Source organism: Crassostrea angulata, chromosome 6 (genome assembly GCF_025612915.1).
Source record: "Crassostrea angulata isolate pt1a10 chromosome 6, ASM2561291v2, whole genome shotgun sequence".
NCBI lineage: Eukaryota > Metazoa > Mollusca > Bivalvia > Ostreida > Ostreidae > Magallana > Magallana angulata.
The window spans coordinates 39,757,844-39,775,493 of NC_069116.1; the positions used below are offsets into that span (position 1 = coordinate 39,757,844).

Consider the following 17,650-nt stretch of genomic DNA (forward strand, 5'->3'; position numbering starts at 1 on the left):
TTTAATGCATCCATAAAAAGTAATTAACAAACTAAGAGAAATAAGTTCAAATAAATCAAAATCAGTGTACACTATAAGCATTTGATGAAATTGTAAATGCATTATACGAGCATTCTAATAAATTATACATATAAACAATATAAAATAATAAAAATAATAATAATAAAAGATCATTAAGCTTTTCTCGACTGCGTATACACGTCACAGTCTTTCGCCCTTTTTTCAGAAGTCTCAAAATCACTAAAAAACTATCAGATTCATTGAATAAAATAAATGATTATAATAAATATATATTATCATTATTAATAACCATCACATAAAGAAATGGTTATGAAAATATAGTATTTTAAATACTTAATATTGTTTTTTAAATTCATTAGAATGAGGATTGAGGGTCAAGTAACGGAAGAACGCAACATTTTTAGACCTTAAATGATTAATTTCCATTTAAATATTTATTAAAACATTCAGAATTTATTCAACATATTCATGCCTATTCGTAGTGCACTTTTGTTGACTTGACCAGGAGTCGTCGTTCTTCATAGTAGCTCTTCTGAAAAGTGAGATTGATTCAATATCCAAATGTTTACCTTTGTGACACGGATTTACAGTCACGGAACTCGGAACTGGCGAAAACCCATCCTCCAAACTAATTTTCTCTCTCGAATTGCGTTTAATATATATATGTTCATAGTTAAAAAAGAGAGACAGACAGAATGGCGCTACAGAGTGAAAAGTTAAAGGGGAAACTTGCTATGGTCACCGCGGGAAAAGTCCAATACGACGTGATGATAAGCTACGACGCGGAAGATGCAGCTGTCGCCATCAAATTGAAAGGTCCAGTTTATTTTCTACTATTTTATATATTCCTCTTATTTTTTTTTAAAATGATCAATAAAGAATAGGATTGTGGACCAACAGTTATCGGCCCACAATCCCATTCTCTTTTGAGAAGTGGACAGTCTTAGCCTGTCCACTTCTCAAAAGAAAATGCCACAATCCATGCACATGCATTATACATTGTTACATATATTTGACAATCTGCTGGACGGTCATGAATGTAACGTTAGGTGATGTAGGTTATATGACCAACCTTTTTACATTTTCAACAGTCTTTGTTTGTGATAACATTACGAATCAATTTTGAACCATAAAATCTAAAAACTTCATAGAACATGAGTGACACAAAATGGGGGTGTCTTATAGCATAACCAAAAAAAACGGTATTGGCTGCGCTATCTAGTAATACATAGCATGTGTTACATAAAGAATAGTGGCTTTAAAATAATGTTGTTTTAAAGTGAACAAACTGGAAAAATATATACATATAAGTAATAAGGAATCATTCTTTGAATATTCTGAGGTGAAAATTTCAGTCGGTGCATGGTCAAATCTAACATAAAGCCCTTCGGGCTTTAATATTGGATTTGACCACGCCCCGACCGAAATTATCACCTCATAATACTCAAAGAATGATTCCTTATTCCTTAAAGATAATTTATATGTTTGGATAGTATTGGCAAGTTTCCAGACTGTTTTCAGATATGATTGGTAAAAAGGGAATCCATGCATGGACAGCAGACAGTGAGGCCACAGCGGGAACTGACATCTTCAATGCCATTGGAAGAATTATTGTAGATTGTAAGGTAATGTTACATGTTGATTATTTATTACTAATTATTTAACTTATATAAGAGAATTAAAACAAAACTAGATATATTTGTCAAAACACAGAGGTACAGTACTTATATACATATATAGTAATAATAATAAGTATCTAAATCCATTTGGTCCTACATGAAAACAATGTTTGTTATCAGGTACCTGCTGACCCATTGAAAATGTCCATTTTCCACATTTCAAAAATCTGTTTTGTGTTTCTTATATATATATATATATATATATGTGTGTGTGTGTGTGTCAAGTTTGTCAACACAGCTCACAGTAAAAAAAATCTGAGTGAAAGAGATGTTCAAACCGGATATTAAAAACGTAGTAGTAAGACGATCAAAAATAAAGACCAAAAAAATTAAGATTGAACCAAAAAAAAAAGACTTACATACATATACCCACTCTGAAAATTTAAGTCAGTAATGAAAAGATTTTTAAAGCTTGGCCTTTGACCATGATTCATATATTTTGATGGCAATGTTATCAAACAGTCTAACTTAAAATTAGACTTCTTAGTTTCATGAGCAACAACAGATAACAAAGAGCAAAATGAAATGTATAATTCTAATTAGATTGGTTCTAAAGCTTTTGAAGATTGATAAAATACATATTCTATGTATCAGTTATCTTTTTAATATATTAGATATTTGTCTTCATCATGAGTGATTCTTCCGTGGCATCCAAACTCTGCCAAGATCAGTTGGCTTTGGCTTACGTATCTAAAAAGAACATTTTCCCAGTTCAACTCAATGAAAGAGAGGATCTACTGGCCCACATGGACAATGGAATGTAAGTATGATTTATATGAGAACCTGTTCATCAATCTGTTATCAAGTGCTTGATTTTCAATGATCGTCATGAAGGAATTTTAGCCATTGTGAAATATTTTCATAGTTGATAGTTTGTTAATTATTTTTCTATCAGCATTATTATATTGTTTTGAACGGCTACATGTGATGTGGTGTCTTAATTATGTAACAATTTATTGGCTACTAGTACTTTAATTTACCGGTATTTGAGAGAATTTTTATCAAATTGACTAAATTTAAAACACAAAATAATAAAAAAATATACTAGAATATATGGGCTGCGTTTTACAAAAGAGCTTACGACAGAGTCGTAAATATTTACAGTCTCATGGAACGGTCTTTAATGAACAAAATTTATATCAAACCATTTATTTACAACTATTTTGATTTCCATTATCATATTTTACAGATATTACATTAAAACATTGATTTGTTTGTGATTAATAAACATTCATTAATTTGGTCGTAAGTCGTAAGTTCTTTTGTAAAACGCAGCCCTGGACATCGCCATATTGAAAGCAATTTCACCTCATCAAACACTTTTTTCCTTCAACCATGGATTTTTTTTATTTATGTAAGAAAAAAAAACCATGCATATACATAAAAAACCCTGTAAAATTAACCTTGAATCAAAACCATATGCATGTAATGGTAATTTTAATGTGATGACATAAATAAATAAAGTTTGATCCTTGTTTTTTTTTGCCTTGTCTTAATCAATTAGGAAACTGCAGTTAGCTGGATTTGAGTGGTTTTCTCTAAACAATGATTTGGAAAGTGAGAGTAAAGAATTTGTGGACAGGGTGTGGGAAGAAGTCCAAAGTGAGATTGAACAGGAAAAAGCAGACGGAAGTAAAAAAGGTTTGTGAATTTCTTCATAAAATTTAAATTAAGATTCAAATATAGGAATTGTACAATTTAATCTTTAGAATATGATATAAAAATATAGTATATTTTGTATATATTAATTGTAAGATCACAACACAGCGACATTGTGAACTGCAGGTCATGAGTTCGAATCCGCCTGGGGCTTTTGTTCATGTTTACTGAATAAAATTTTTGAAAATATCATTTTTTATCTAAAATTGCACATTTTTTCGCCTATTTGACACATATACTTCTTATCCATTATGCTCTCTTAATCATAATCAAGTAATTTTCTGCTGATTTGAGAAACTATTTCAAAGTGTAATGAGGAACCTTAATTACAGTAAATAATATATACAATTTATCAACACTAGAGATATGAATTGTGGTTATTATCGTTTTAAACCTAAATGAAAAAAAAATGACATGTATAAACATGCACTTAAATGACAATAACATGTCAATGGAATTCTAAGGATACTTTAAACATTTTAACGTGTATTTTTTTTTTTACCTTAATATTAGTTAAACATCCATTGAGCTAATTGATTAAGGGGGAATGTTGTACAATATTATTTTTCTCATGCAAAGAGGAGTAACTGATGGAGTTTGTTATACATAAGTAAACAATTTTTTGCTGCAAATAAAATGGAAAGAGATATTTTTCTTAAATAAACTACATTAATTATATTGTGAAAATAAAATTAATTAGACTATCTACAACTGTTTGCAACTGTATATAATTTCTGTGGATAAGATTTTCTCATTATACTCCATTATATGTTAAATTAAAACTTGCTAATACTAGCTACATGTACAATTAGTATCTCATTTCTTAATCCTTTATATAGCATATATATTATATTTCTAACTTCTTTGGTATTAGAAACAAAGAACCCTGGAGAAAACAAGGCAACAGGTAACCTACTGGGTTGAAAACTGAGAACTAACTACTGCTTAATGATTTAAAGCACTTCTTTTTTCACTCTAGTACATTTATAGCTGTTAAAGGGGTGGGATGGTCATTGCCATTTCTAGGCTGTTTGGACCTTCTGGAAAAAAAAGCATTCCTGATCTGTGTAATTATACCATGTAAAGACAGGAACTAGAGAATGTTCCAACTGGATCATTAAAATTCAAATGCTAGAGCTATAAAAATCAGAATACATGTATATGAGTTTATATGGCTCAGTCTAATTGTAATTCACCCATTGACCACCCAGCCTCCTTTATGAGAAATAGCTTTTCTTATTGTCACTACAAACTATTTATAGTTCACATCGTGTACTTGTAGAAGCATCTTCCTGTTCAAGGATTATCTGTAAAGCAAAGGTCTTGTAGTTGCTTAACTGTACCTTTACAGGAAATTCGGGTCGATGGACTCAGCATGTCCTTCAGCTCGAGTTTCCCTTTGAGCTACAGTTCTGCAGCTACCAACTTGAAGGGTGATGAACAATATATTATATATCACCTGGCTAATGAAAATGGTTTTAGGTTTGAATTCTGTCCTTCAGCATTATAAACAATAATTTTCAGCAATCACTACTTTCACTATGCAATCATGAATTTTATTAACTGATGTGAAAAGGAAGATGTCTGAAACCTTTTTTAAAAGGGGGTCACGATTTTGGTCAAATTCTATTTTTCTGTTTATATTATTTACAATGCTTTAGGAATGCATTTATAATGATCAAATGAAATTTAAGAGTCGGCAAAAGAGTAATAAGCAAAATACAGGTTTAACAATTCTTTGTCATGTAAACAAGGCTCGTGCCCTGTTTTTTGTTTACATAGGTTCAATATACCAGTGAACAGTCTTTTTCAAGCTGTTTGTCTATCTTCTTATTAATTTTAAGCATAAATACACATTTCATACAGTTAACACATTCATTTTAGGTCCTCAACTTAAATTTTCACTTCGAAATTCAAATTGTAAACAAAAGCTTTGTTTACGTAGCAAAGAATTATAAGCTCTGTAACTCGCTTATAACTCAACAAATGACACTCAAATTTTGGAAATTAAAAATTTTGCCTATTAAAAATGCCTTACTTACAAAGAGCTGTAAACATTAAAATCGAAAAAATAATTTTTGAACAAAATGCCCCTTTAACCTGCAAAAATACTAAATAACTTGTAATACTTTGTTTGAAGACACATTTTTGTGTGCTCTTCTTGAATGAAGGACATCTATAAATTTCATTGAAAGTTTGAACATTTAACAACATAGATTTAATTACTGCATGTGATTTCTTTTCTCACAGTGTGCATTTTGTTTTCATTTGATGTGTTTACTTTCTTGAAAAACAGTCATGTGAGCAAATGAAAGATTTTCTGTAAATTTTCATTGCATGTATCCAAAAAAAAAACGGCCCCAAAAACCCAAAACTAGTACTTCTGATAGCAATGGAACTCGTTCCTGTAATTCAGTGATAGAAGGGTAGGAGTGTAGAGAGGGATTTATAATAAATTAGTCTCCCCTCTTACCGGTAATTTGTTTATTTGTTGATTGAATAGATTATCTTGTTGCTTAATAAATGTCTCTTTGAATTGATAGTCATTTTTTTCAAATTGTCATTTGTTAAAAAAAAAATAAAGAGTATGTGATATAAAATCATTGCATTGTTTTACCTTTTTACTTTACACACTTGTCCATGAGCCCTATTTGGTATAAATTTAATTCTAAAATATAAACATGTTGTTTCCACTTGTAATACTAGTATGTGAAATTTGGGATTTTCATTGTAAAAAAATACATTCTTAGCTAAATTTTTCAAATGCAACGCAATGTGTGTACATGTAAGTAAAACATGTATTGGTTGTCTTTCTTTTATCAGCTGTAAGAAAAGCATTTAAGAGACAAAAGACCTTAACAAACTTGAACAAAAGCTTGTCCAAAACAAAGATGTCTAGACTGCACCTAGAGGATGCTAGTACTTATTGGAGTCAGTCCTTTGGGAAAGAAACCACCATTACCTGGGACAGGTATGATCTTGTCACTGCAATTACAATGTGGTCTTATGACCTCTGTACAAGGATGGGTTTGATACGTTTTAATTACATTTTTTAATGAAATTTTGATGGATAATTTAACAGAGTATAAGTGATTTTGGGAACTGACTTATGATTATAAGTCAGTTCCCAAAATCACTTATAAGTTCTCTTGATGATCAGTCGCAGCGGATGTATACATGTATGATAGGGCGCAGACCTCTGCATACATTTTAATGAGCTGCGTTAAATAATTCTTTTCAGGAAGTGAGACAACTGTGACTGGTATTCATATTTACTACTTGCATTAGAAGAATATGAATCATATTTTTAATAAAGAAGCTCTTGTAAGAAAGCTTATAAGTACTTACTTTTAATTAATAACAAACGTTATGATATGCATACACATGGCCAGGCTAAGACCAGTTAAAATGGTTGTTTGCAATATCCTTTCTCAGCCCAGTATTTAGACTTTGGGTCCATGCATTGGTTCGGTAAATTTGTTCCCCAAAATTTCTTTGGAATTCAATACTGTAACCATTGTACATTGTTCATTGTAGATAAAGGGAAATTTGAAAATACTATGATTTCAATAAAAAAAACATATGAGTAAGGTACTTTTTCGTTTGTCGGTCGAGAAAGGACAAACACACGGAATTTTTAAAAGTGACTTCACTTTTAAAAATTCCACAATTATAATTCCTTAATCGAGAGCGTCCATATTTGTGGATTTACTGAAAATGAATGCTTTAAAAATACGCAAATTCGGGAATAACGGTCCTATTAATAAAAACATTACGATATCAGACATCGTATTTTTTTGGTGTAATTTTGCGGATCGACTCAGCTGCGAAATTAATCTAATTAGAATTAAAACTTCCGCCCGCTCCCCGATTTTCGATGTGTCGCAACGTATCAAAAACCAGGGGGGGGGGGGGGGGGGATGTAAGTTCTAGTTTTTATTAAATTTTTACATGTTATTTCTAGGTTTAGGAATAAGATCCTTGGCGACTTTAAAGCTGACTTTGAAGAGACATTTGGTGAAAAGGACACAGAGTGGCTGCTGTCAATTCTTCATCGGGAGATGATGGTAGACAGCAGTGACAACATGTTGCAGAAAGAGAAATATCTCGGTAAGCATTCAAACCCTAAATTTATTTTGACTGTTAAACAATTTTCATTTGAATAGATAGAACGTATATAAAGAACTATTTAGCATTCTTGTCCATCACTGTCATATGAAAACTGTTGCTGTAAGACGTAAAACATGGAGGCAGTGATAAAATTATAATAAATTAACATTCATGAGAAGTCTAGTTTGGTAGACAACGCTTTTGACTGCTTTTCCTGACAGAATTCTGTAGCGTGGATGACGTCATACACCCGCTGTGGCTGAGGGTCCAGGAACAGGCACGTGAGAGTTACGCAATGAGAGAGGTGTTTAGCATGGACTCCTCTGTCAGAGTCCAGGCCATCGAAAACCTGGGTAAGTGGAACACAGAAATTACCATATTCACGGAATATGTATTATACAGCGGGTCTACTAGAGAAAGGGGTAAGAGCGTGGTTTGGAACCCCCGGCCTTTGAGATATCGCCCCCATATGGCTTCTATTTTTATTATTTCTGCAAAAAAGGATTTTTCTAATAATTAGACACTCATCTTTGGGAAAAAATTCTGGATCCATGTCCGTATATTACACTTAAAAATATGTGTCATATTATATGTCCAACCATCTAATTATTAATAATAAAATAAAATTCTTTTCTCGAATACATTTTTGTACCTTTGAAATAACATGTCCGGTTTTAATATTTCCGATATTAAAATTCATTTCGTACAATATCAGATGATCACAGAATACTATCAATACCATACTTATATATTTATTTTTTTGCTAAATTTATATTTTTTTTTCAGATCACTAACTTTGGTTTATTTTTAAAATTAGTCTCCCACCTCTACCCCCGCTCCAAATATACGCATTGAATTGTGAATGTCGACACAACGTGTTGAAGTTATACACAGGTGTACAAAAATATAATCACCACATAGAGAGAACCTTTGTCAAAAACATAATTATAAATCTTTAATTATATTTTTTACCTATGTTCACTCATTGAAGGCAAGTACAAAAGCGCCACCGTTATCCAGGCACTGATTGACCTTTTGACCGACAGTGACGTCAACATACAGGCTGTGGCCATCATATCTCTGGCCAGAACGGGTTCCAATGACATCACGACCATCGTCAACCTGAGGAAGAGTCTGAAGTCCAAGGACAGAGTGGTCCGTGAGGCGGCCTGCCTGGCGCTGGGTCATGTCAAGGCCACGCAGGCGGTGGAGGCTCTGGTAAATCTGTGGTAGGTCAGCCCCTTCCCTCCACCCCGGACCAAAAACTATGAATTATTTGATTAAAACTTTCAAATTTTTCATAGCAAAATTTTGAGTTTTTAATCATTATTTATTTCTAATTTAAAACCCCCCAAACAACTGCATTGTGTCATAGTATACATGTATGTCTATTGCAAAACGTTGTTATTTTTATAAACGTAATTGATCAGTGTGTCATGTTAACGTACTGCAAAATTTGGAACTTTTTATTGTTATCTAAAAGAAAAAAATAGAATTATTAAAGTGCCACAGTCTAAGAATTTAACAAATTAACATTTTATTCCAACCACACAAATCTTCTTATTTCTATCTGGTTTTCCACGAGCCATTCCCTTTATGGGCCATTCCAATACACATGCTTAATAGACATGTCAAATTCCTTGTTTTACCTGCATGGCTGGTTCACTAGAACTGAAAAAGGATCCTTAATGAGATTCTTCTATGTTTAGTTTTTTTTTTTTTACATCACTTAATGTATTTACTTCATGCTATGCCCGGGAGAGAAATTTTTAGCATTCGTCATTTTCTGATTAAAAATTCACTAGAAGAAGTTGAAAAATAAAAAATTATAAATTCATGTTTCATGATTCATATATTTCTCTCTTACTTAGGAGAAATGATATTATTTCCAACGTCAGGGAGGCTGCTCTTGTTGCACTGAAAAACATCGGCGGGCAAAAAGCCAGCGAGGCCATTCGAGTGACGACGGTGTTAGAAAAAGAGATAAGAGCACTGAAGACCTAGAAGGATCTCATCCTCATTTTGAGGCTTGCAAAACAGGATTCTCTGGCTACTTATTGTATGTGTAGGTCTTTCATAAACAATCTGAGATTAAAAAGTGTTTGAAATGATGGAGAGAAAAATACCAGAAGTTCCAGTCTGATTAAAGAGGGGGTTTCCCCCCACCGATGTTTTGAGAATCTTTAAAAAGAGCTGGATGTTTTAAAATTTACAACATTTTATAAGATTTTCTACTTTAATCTTGAATTTATTTTTTTTCCTAGATGTTTAGAATTTTGAAGTGCATTTCCTTAATTTTGGATATCTCCATGTTTCTTTTCGTGATAATGTTTTTAATAGTCATTTTCACAGGGGTTTAGTTGACCATTAATTTTGGAAAACAATGTTTCAAATTTTATGTTTTCTTTTCATTTACAAAATTATCAAATACATGTTACACAAAATGGTATATTTTTAACTTAATATCAAATATGATTTTATTTCATAAAACACGCACTACTTTAGAGAATGTAGTGTTCAAATAATTGTTTCCATGTATTTGATGGAAGATGTAAAAGTCACTAAACGTTTTTTGAAGTGAATTTCACGAAACCACAAAGCATTCTTGATAGATAAAGTTAGCTTTTGTATATTTTTATTTCTTCTTTTACATATCAGATTAGTAAAAGACGTGATCACAAGTTGGTATCCGACCATGTTTTTGAATATGAGAACTTTGAACTCGTGCACTCAATGCTATGTTTATTGTCTGGACACTTTATAGAGCAATATTTTACAAATGCTCATGTTATACCGTTACATTATATTTATGATGCAAAGTTGAAGAATGAACTTGTTCTTGCAATAAATAATCAAAAATCTTAGGAAGTGTTAATTGTTTTTCGTTGTTCCGTGCTTGTAAAGATGGTTTTTATGAGCGTAATTTATCGCATTTCCTTATATTACAGTGTTTTATATAGTTGGTGTTTATAAAGATAAATAAAGTTAGATTGCAAAACAAGAAGAAAGAAGACGGTGTCAAAAAGACAAACGAGAGAGAGAGAGAGAGAGAGAGAGAGAGAGCAAAAATACATGTATCGTGCTTACAATCTAAAGACATGAGGAAAAGAGGTGGGTTTAGTGGACATAAGGTGGACAAAATTAAAAAAAATGTATTGATGTTTACCGGATTGGTATTAAACGTCAATATACAATCTGTTATAACAAGATGTACATTGTATTGTGAATGTCGTTTAGTAGGAATTTTTCCAAATACGGATTAAAAAAAAAATCACGTATCTAAAGAAATTTTGTGGGGTTACTTTAAGATATTTTTAAAAAAAACAACTCCTTGTACCATTTTATGGTTATCATTAGGTTTGATGAAATCAATGTAGGCAGGTAGCAATTAAACTGATAGTGGGTTTTGTACAGGCGAAGAGTTACGAATATTACACCCTGTAACGATTTGTAATTATTTATAAGCCTTAAAAGTTACCAACCATTCCTTTCACTTGTTTTGTAGTATTTATTTCAATATACTTCAACTTGCAATACTTCAATACAATATTTAAATGAGTACACACATAACTCATGTATCAATAATATTAATTATTGAGCAATTGAATCAAACGTCCATAATCATGCGCCTATATTTTTAAAAGATATTTTTAAAGAAAGAACTATCAAGGAAAGTAAATTTTATTCTAAACATGGTAGGCTTGAACAAACTGGGTCGGTTAGACACTGTCAATTAATGACAAAAAATGTCATATTGTAACCAATAGAACCCCTATCCATTTTATTTCAAAAGTACTTGGCGATGTTTTGTTCTCGATCTGTTTTTCTTTTCTTGGGGGAGGGATGGTTTTGAACATCCTGGTACGTAAATGTATTCATATATTTGATAAACTAGCGATGTGTATATAATTAGAATTTAACAACTGTTTCCCTTATGGGGTTGGGAGGAGGTAACACATACTTCATTAATTAATGAAACTAAATTTTGTTTCACAATTTGTAAATAACGACGTTGATTTATTCAAGGTAACCAAGGAGTGTTCTGTATCTCTATTTTGTCATTTTGACAATTTTCATGACGATACATGATTGTATGCATTTACCCTGCGGCAGAATTTGATTTAGGACAGAGCTACTGTCACATAGATTGTGTGAAATCAAAGTACTGAAAGTACTGAAATCTGATGGTATGTATTGCACACTTTTACTTTTGAAATATAAAATTGTCTTACTTCATAAATACACTTATTAGGTCACCTGAGTCACCTGAGTCACTCCGGCGACCTATTGCAATTGGGTTTCGTCTGTTCTCGTGCGTTGTGCGGTATGCGTCATGTGTTAACAATTTTACATTTTTAACTTCTTCCTGAAAACTACAAGGCCAATTACTGCCATTTTTGGTGTGAAGCATCTCTATGGTGAGAGAAATCAAAATCATGAAATTCATAGCTCTACCAACCCCGGGGGGCCCAAGCGGGGTCAAATATGAAAAAAAAGCCAAATTTTCAAAAATTTTCTTCTCTTCTCCCACTCATGTGAGGGAACATACTGAAAGAATGGTTATAATGTCCAGGAAGCCCTTCACCAAAATTGTGAAATGCATGGCCTCTAGGTCAGGGGTTCAGGCTCTAGGGTAGGGCCACTTTGGCCATATAGTGAAAATATATTAAATCTTAGAAAATCTTCTCTTCTCCCATATTTATTTGAATAAAACTGAAGCCATGGTTATGATGTCTACGGACTCCTCTACCTAAATTGTAAATTCATGACCCCTGGGACAGGGGTTAAGGCCCTAGGGTGGGGCCAATTCAGCCATATAATGAAAATGTATTAAATCGTGTTCTTTACTCCCACACACGTGGGAAAAAAACTTGAATGCATGGTTATGATCTCCACAAACTCCTCTACCTAAATTTTGAAATTCATAGCCCCTGAGTCAGGGGTTCAGGTCGTAGGGATGGGGATGGGACAATATGGCCATATAGTGTTAATGCATATACATATGTACCATTTAAAACTTTTCTTTGGACATCATATAAAGGGGTTCTTAATGCAGGATGTGGCTAAAATTGTGATTTAGTGTTCATGTATATAAAATGTTTAAAAAACGTCTACTGACACAGAATAAAAACAAACTGCATATTTAGGAAAAAACATTAGGCTGTCATTTTTAACAATATTTGATGTCACCTGCAAGTAAGGCAAGGGTTATTGCTGGGAGGGGGTATTTATTTGTCCTATTCCTTTATTCCTCTCATGAATTTCAATGAAAAAAAATGAGTTGATTCACATGTTTAGAAATGAAAAATAATGAAGCTGTCTTTCAAAGTTATCAATAAGATATTATAAAAGCATTTGAAAAGAGTTCAGGGAAGAGGATTATTACAGTTAATTGAGTTATCTTTCCTTGCTTCTTTACAATGGAGTTATCTTTATTTGCTTGTTCATATTTAGTAATTAATTATTGAATACAATGTAATTAAGAAGTTGTATGATTAAAAGAGTTATGCAAGTATTTTTATCACTTGAAACAAGACAGTTTAATTTTTTTTAAATAAACAAATAGACTTGTTAATACTTGTAGTATAGTAATAAAAAGTAAACTAGCCAACTTGTTTTAGTTAATCTATGAAAAAATATAAACATAAAACCCATTGCATTAGATACAAATATGGGAGTAATATTTTCTTCTGAAGTTATGCACGTTTTCAAAATTAGGTCATACACTCTCTTAGAACCGCAAAGTCGATAGCTATAATAGTTCACTATCAATGATTTCAGGCAGGACGAATTTAATATTATACTTTTTCTATTCCACAATGAAACTCAATTAAGTGCATATATGAGACTCCTCGACAAGAGTATGGGCTATGGTACTCAGGTGACCGTTAAGGCCTATTGGCCTCTTGTTTTTATACATAAAAGAAATGTTCTTTTATTGAGACGTTCATGTAATGTGCTCTCAAGTCTGATTGAAGAGGCATCAAAAGATACCAAATCTGATCCGATCAAACAGCAGTTACGTGTATAATGGCAACATTTGATATTTTCAAAAGTCTAAGAAATAATTCTTTTCCAAGAAAATTAATCCGAAAGAAAATGCTTTCTTAAATGTGTGATATAAATACTTTCGGTCACTGTATTTGCATATTCAGAAACATTTAAAAGAAGATTATATGGAGGCATTTATATCTATCAAATACAGCGTAAATACTTTATTACATTATAAGTGTTTGTTGTAATAAATTTAGAATGGATTTAAAATAGATACACTCTATTGAACAAAAAAACAAACATTAAGCAATTATTCAGTTGATAAAGTAAAATCCAACACTACAACATACTACTTTTACATAATGAATTCAACTTCACTTATATTGCATTTACGTTCTTCTTTGGGATGTTGTTGCTTAAAAGTTTGCATTGGATTTTAAAAAGCACGTACCGAGCCTGAGGTTAAAAACACTAACAACAACAGTTAAGTCGCAGCTGTGTGTATGAATACCGTTTCTCCATGGGGGTATTTATATATATTTTTACATTTAATTATCTCGATTACATAAAATGTGACAATACATTTTTCATAAAACGATCTGAAGTATATGGATAATACGGCCACTTCACATTCCTTGATATCTAAATTGATGACATGCGGCAATAACTTGATACTATGATAAATATACAAGCAAGTCTAGTTTTAAGATTCGTGTCTAATCATTGATTTACTACGGCAGCGTGGAAAGGCCAGATGAAAAAATATATTTTATTTGTTCGGACGAATAAGTTATTTGTTCGGAAGAATTGGGATTTGTTAGGACGAATAAGCTTTTTGTTCGGAAAAATAAGCTATTTGTACTGACGAATTACGATTTGTTCGTACGAATTAGCTATTTGTTCGGACAATTAAGCTATTTGTTCGGAAGAATAAGTTATTTGTACGGACGAATAAGTTATTTGTTCGGACGAATTAGCTTTTTGTTCGGACAAATAAGGATTTGAATTGACGAATAAGGATTTGTTCGGACGAATCAGCTATCTGTTCGGACGAATAAGTTATTTGTACGGACAAATGACGATTTGTTCGGAAAAATTGGCTATTTGTTCGGAAGAATTAGCTATTTAAAGGGGGGAGTTGAACCAATAGTTCGAACAAATAGCTAATTCGTCCGTACAAATCCTAATTCGTCCGAACAAATAACTTATTCGTCCGAACAAATCCTATTTCGTTCGAACAAGTCCTAATTTGTCCGAACAATTAAGATTTATTTATTTTTTCATCTGGTCCTTCCAAGCCGCCGTAATTTACAATTAATGCTAGGTAAAGAAAATCCTAAATAGGAAAGTGAAGTCGTGAGAAATGAGGGTTTATTGCATTGTGCAATTTCATTCATTTCCTGAAGCTTGTGAAATAGTAACGAAGGAATAACCCATAAAAATCGTATGGCCAAATTTTGTGAAAATGTTTTAAAATCAACTGGATGATTAAAACACACCCACATTCATCCTTTGCCACTCTCAAGACTTTGATTTCCGTATCGCCCTTATATGGATAGAATTATTTAACACGTGACAGTATTTTCGTCAAATGAATGAGTTGCAAGGCATGACGGTCTAAAACGCGTTTACGATTCAACAAACGCACGTGGTTTTTGTCTGTTTTATTCACAATTTATATTTGCTTGTCGGAATGTTTGTACACCTTGATTTTTACTTTAGAAGGTAAAAAAGGAAAGATTACGTACCATTAACTTTGTTACATGCTCAAATTGAAAAATACTGTTGTTTTACTTGATCAATTGTTGCTTCAAAAAATGATCTATATCAAACGACTGATCGACAAACATACGCAAACAAGTACAAACAGATTTTGATAAGAAAAACCTGCACAATTGCGTATTGCTGGCTTTATTATTGTGCACTAGAAATGAATACAGGTAACTGTACATTTCTAACATACGTGAATAGTCACGGTAGTAGAATGCACAAATATACCAACGCAGAAGTTCAAGCTATGCAGCATATAGTATTTTGTCCGTTAAGCATTCTGATGAATGTCCCTGAAGAAAATATCAACGCGCATTCTACTAATGTCGTCCCAAATATGGGGTATCACGTGAAAAAACGATACTCACTGCTTCTAATTCAATAGGACGTACCTCTGTTTTGAACATTGACAATGGTGTATTTATATAGGTTAATATAAGTCCTAATATGCAATATCTTTTTAATGTGAGCATAGAAATTGAAGTTCAGACATAATTGCCCATATTAATTTCATAAATTCTGAAAAATCATTCAAAATGAGTTTCCAAAGGACAATTCAAATTGGTATATATTTTCAATACGCTTTGTATACACTGAAACTTGTAGTAGCCCACAATGCCTTGCAACTCATTCAGCCGATTGGTTTGTCGATAAAAGTAAACATATTGTTAATTTAATATGCAAATTTATGCCGACGTCACAAAATATAGTGGTCTCGACCTGTTAAACCGTTTGACATTCTGTATATGTAAACACTGACCGTTTTGTCCCAGATGAAAGGAGCTTGAGATTTTGACAACACTTGGGAAACAAGACGATACGATCCCCGGATAACGTGTCGCACTGAACGTTATTTGTCATTGTCAGACTTATCAACTACCGGTGAAGGACTTAAGACATTCTTTTTCTATAGGATGGGGTAAGTGTTTATAAAATTTATTTGTTGCGCTTCTTGCTACATCTGTAAAAATCCGTCCCACTAAATTAGACAGTAATGTGTCTGTTCTTGCTATCTGTTTACCATGTAAACATATGATTGAAAAGGTAAAGGCATGTTCTTGCATTTATTTCTACGATTTTTGTTTTGAAAATAAATTACTTTTTATTGATAGAATTTAATGAATTAGATGTCCAGCAACGTAACAAAGATATTAACACGACTTTGTTTCAATTGGCCAAATCTCACCCAGGATAAAGATTAGCAGACACTCAAAATACATGAGACATTTGAGCAAACATTTCATGTCGCGATAAACTGTCCTAAATTGTACCCGAAGAGCTAGTGGTATCTATTAATAAGTAATTCTATCCGTAAACTAGAGGAATTTACTGTTCTATTCAAACCGATATTGCAATCGAAATTTAAAAAAAGTAAATTTTGTCTAGCATCCTAATACATGTATATTGGAAAACCGAAAATTCCCCAGATTTTTAATTTACTATCAATGATATTATTTGGTTGTGAACGTGTAGACGCATATTAGACGCGGTGAAATTTCGGAGATTTGTTTATACAGCCAGGTATTATAAGGACATACCCTGACAAGATAAATACCTCGGTATTGGAATTCATCTTATCAAACTAAGTAGTATTAAAGTTATATTGAGTGCGACGATGGTCCGCTTACTGTACATGTTACAATATTGCATGATATTACGGATTTTATAAAATTACAGCTTTTCTTGCCAATTTGTTTAAGAGAAGAATATTTTTAATTTTTTTTTTATATTACTTTGTAAATTGTTCCCAATTGTGGCACTACTCTATTCAAGGGGATCATGATTTAAACAAACTTGAATCTACACTACCTTGGGGTGCTATAAACCTGGTTGACATATAACGTCAGTAAACATGTACAATATATATATGTTAGAACAAGATGTTAATTGTATTGTGAAAGTCGTTGAGTAGGAAAACGGATTTTGCAAAATCACTGATCTAACGAAGTTTTGTGGGGTTACCTCAAATTTTTTTTAAATACCTTCTACAATGCAATCATATATATATATATATATATATATATATATATATATATATATATATATATATATATATATATATATATATATATATATATATATATTCAGAATAAAATCACAATTTGATACTAATTACTGAAAACGTTTTCGCCATTCCTCGAATTCATTCAGGAATGGCGAAAACTGTGCCGATTTATCTTTGTTGTATTGAGAAATTATATATATATATATATATATATATATATATATATATATATATATATATATATATATATATATATATATATATATATATATATAAAGAAAGAACATTCAGTACTCAGTATTGAGAAAATTAAAAATTTATTCAAAACATGCGTAACTTGTAAAACTGGGTGACGTTAGACACTGTCGATTAATTAAAAAAATCATCTTGTAACTAAAAGACTATCTCATTC

The 17,650-nt window shown here is 31.9% G+C and overlaps 2 protein-coding genes across 3 annotated transcripts in view; both read left to right on the plus strand.

Annotated features, from left to right (window-relative positions):
• The first annotated feature begins 585 nt into the window (after positions 1-585).
• On the plus strand, positions 586-10,333 carry LOC128190262 (uncharacterized). Of its 2 annotated transcripts, XM_052862250.1 has the most exons (10): positions 586-837; positions 1,543-1,646; positions 2,315-2,460; positions 3,205-3,341; positions 4,234-4,266; positions 6,183-6,330; positions 7,324-7,469; positions 7,691-7,822; positions 8,461-8,698; positions 9,341-10,333. In XM_052862250.1, the coding sequence occupies exons 1-10, from the start codon at positions 717-719 to the stop codon at positions 9,471-9,473; spliced, it is 1,338 nt and encodes a 445-aa protein (XP_052718210.1). In that variant the 5' UTR covers positions 586-716; the 3' UTR covers positions 9,474-10,333. The 2 variants fall into 2 exon arrangements, with proteins under 2 accessions (XP_052718210.1, XP_052718211.1); XM_052862251.1 differs by lacking the exon at positions 4,234-4,266.
• A 5,633-nt stretch (positions 10,334-15,966) lies between these two features.
• The window catches only part of LOC128189656 (glutathione hydrolase 1 proenzyme-like), a 37,909-nt gene continuing 36,225 nt past the window's right edge, over positions 15,967-17,650 (plus strand). The window contains exon 1 of the mRNA XM_052861351.1: positions 15,967-16,152. Within this exon, the coding sequence (XP_052717311.1) occupies positions 16,148-16,152 (5 nt within the window). The 5' untranslated portion in view covers positions 15,967-16,147. The remainder of the gene's footprint in view (positions 16,153-17,650) is intronic.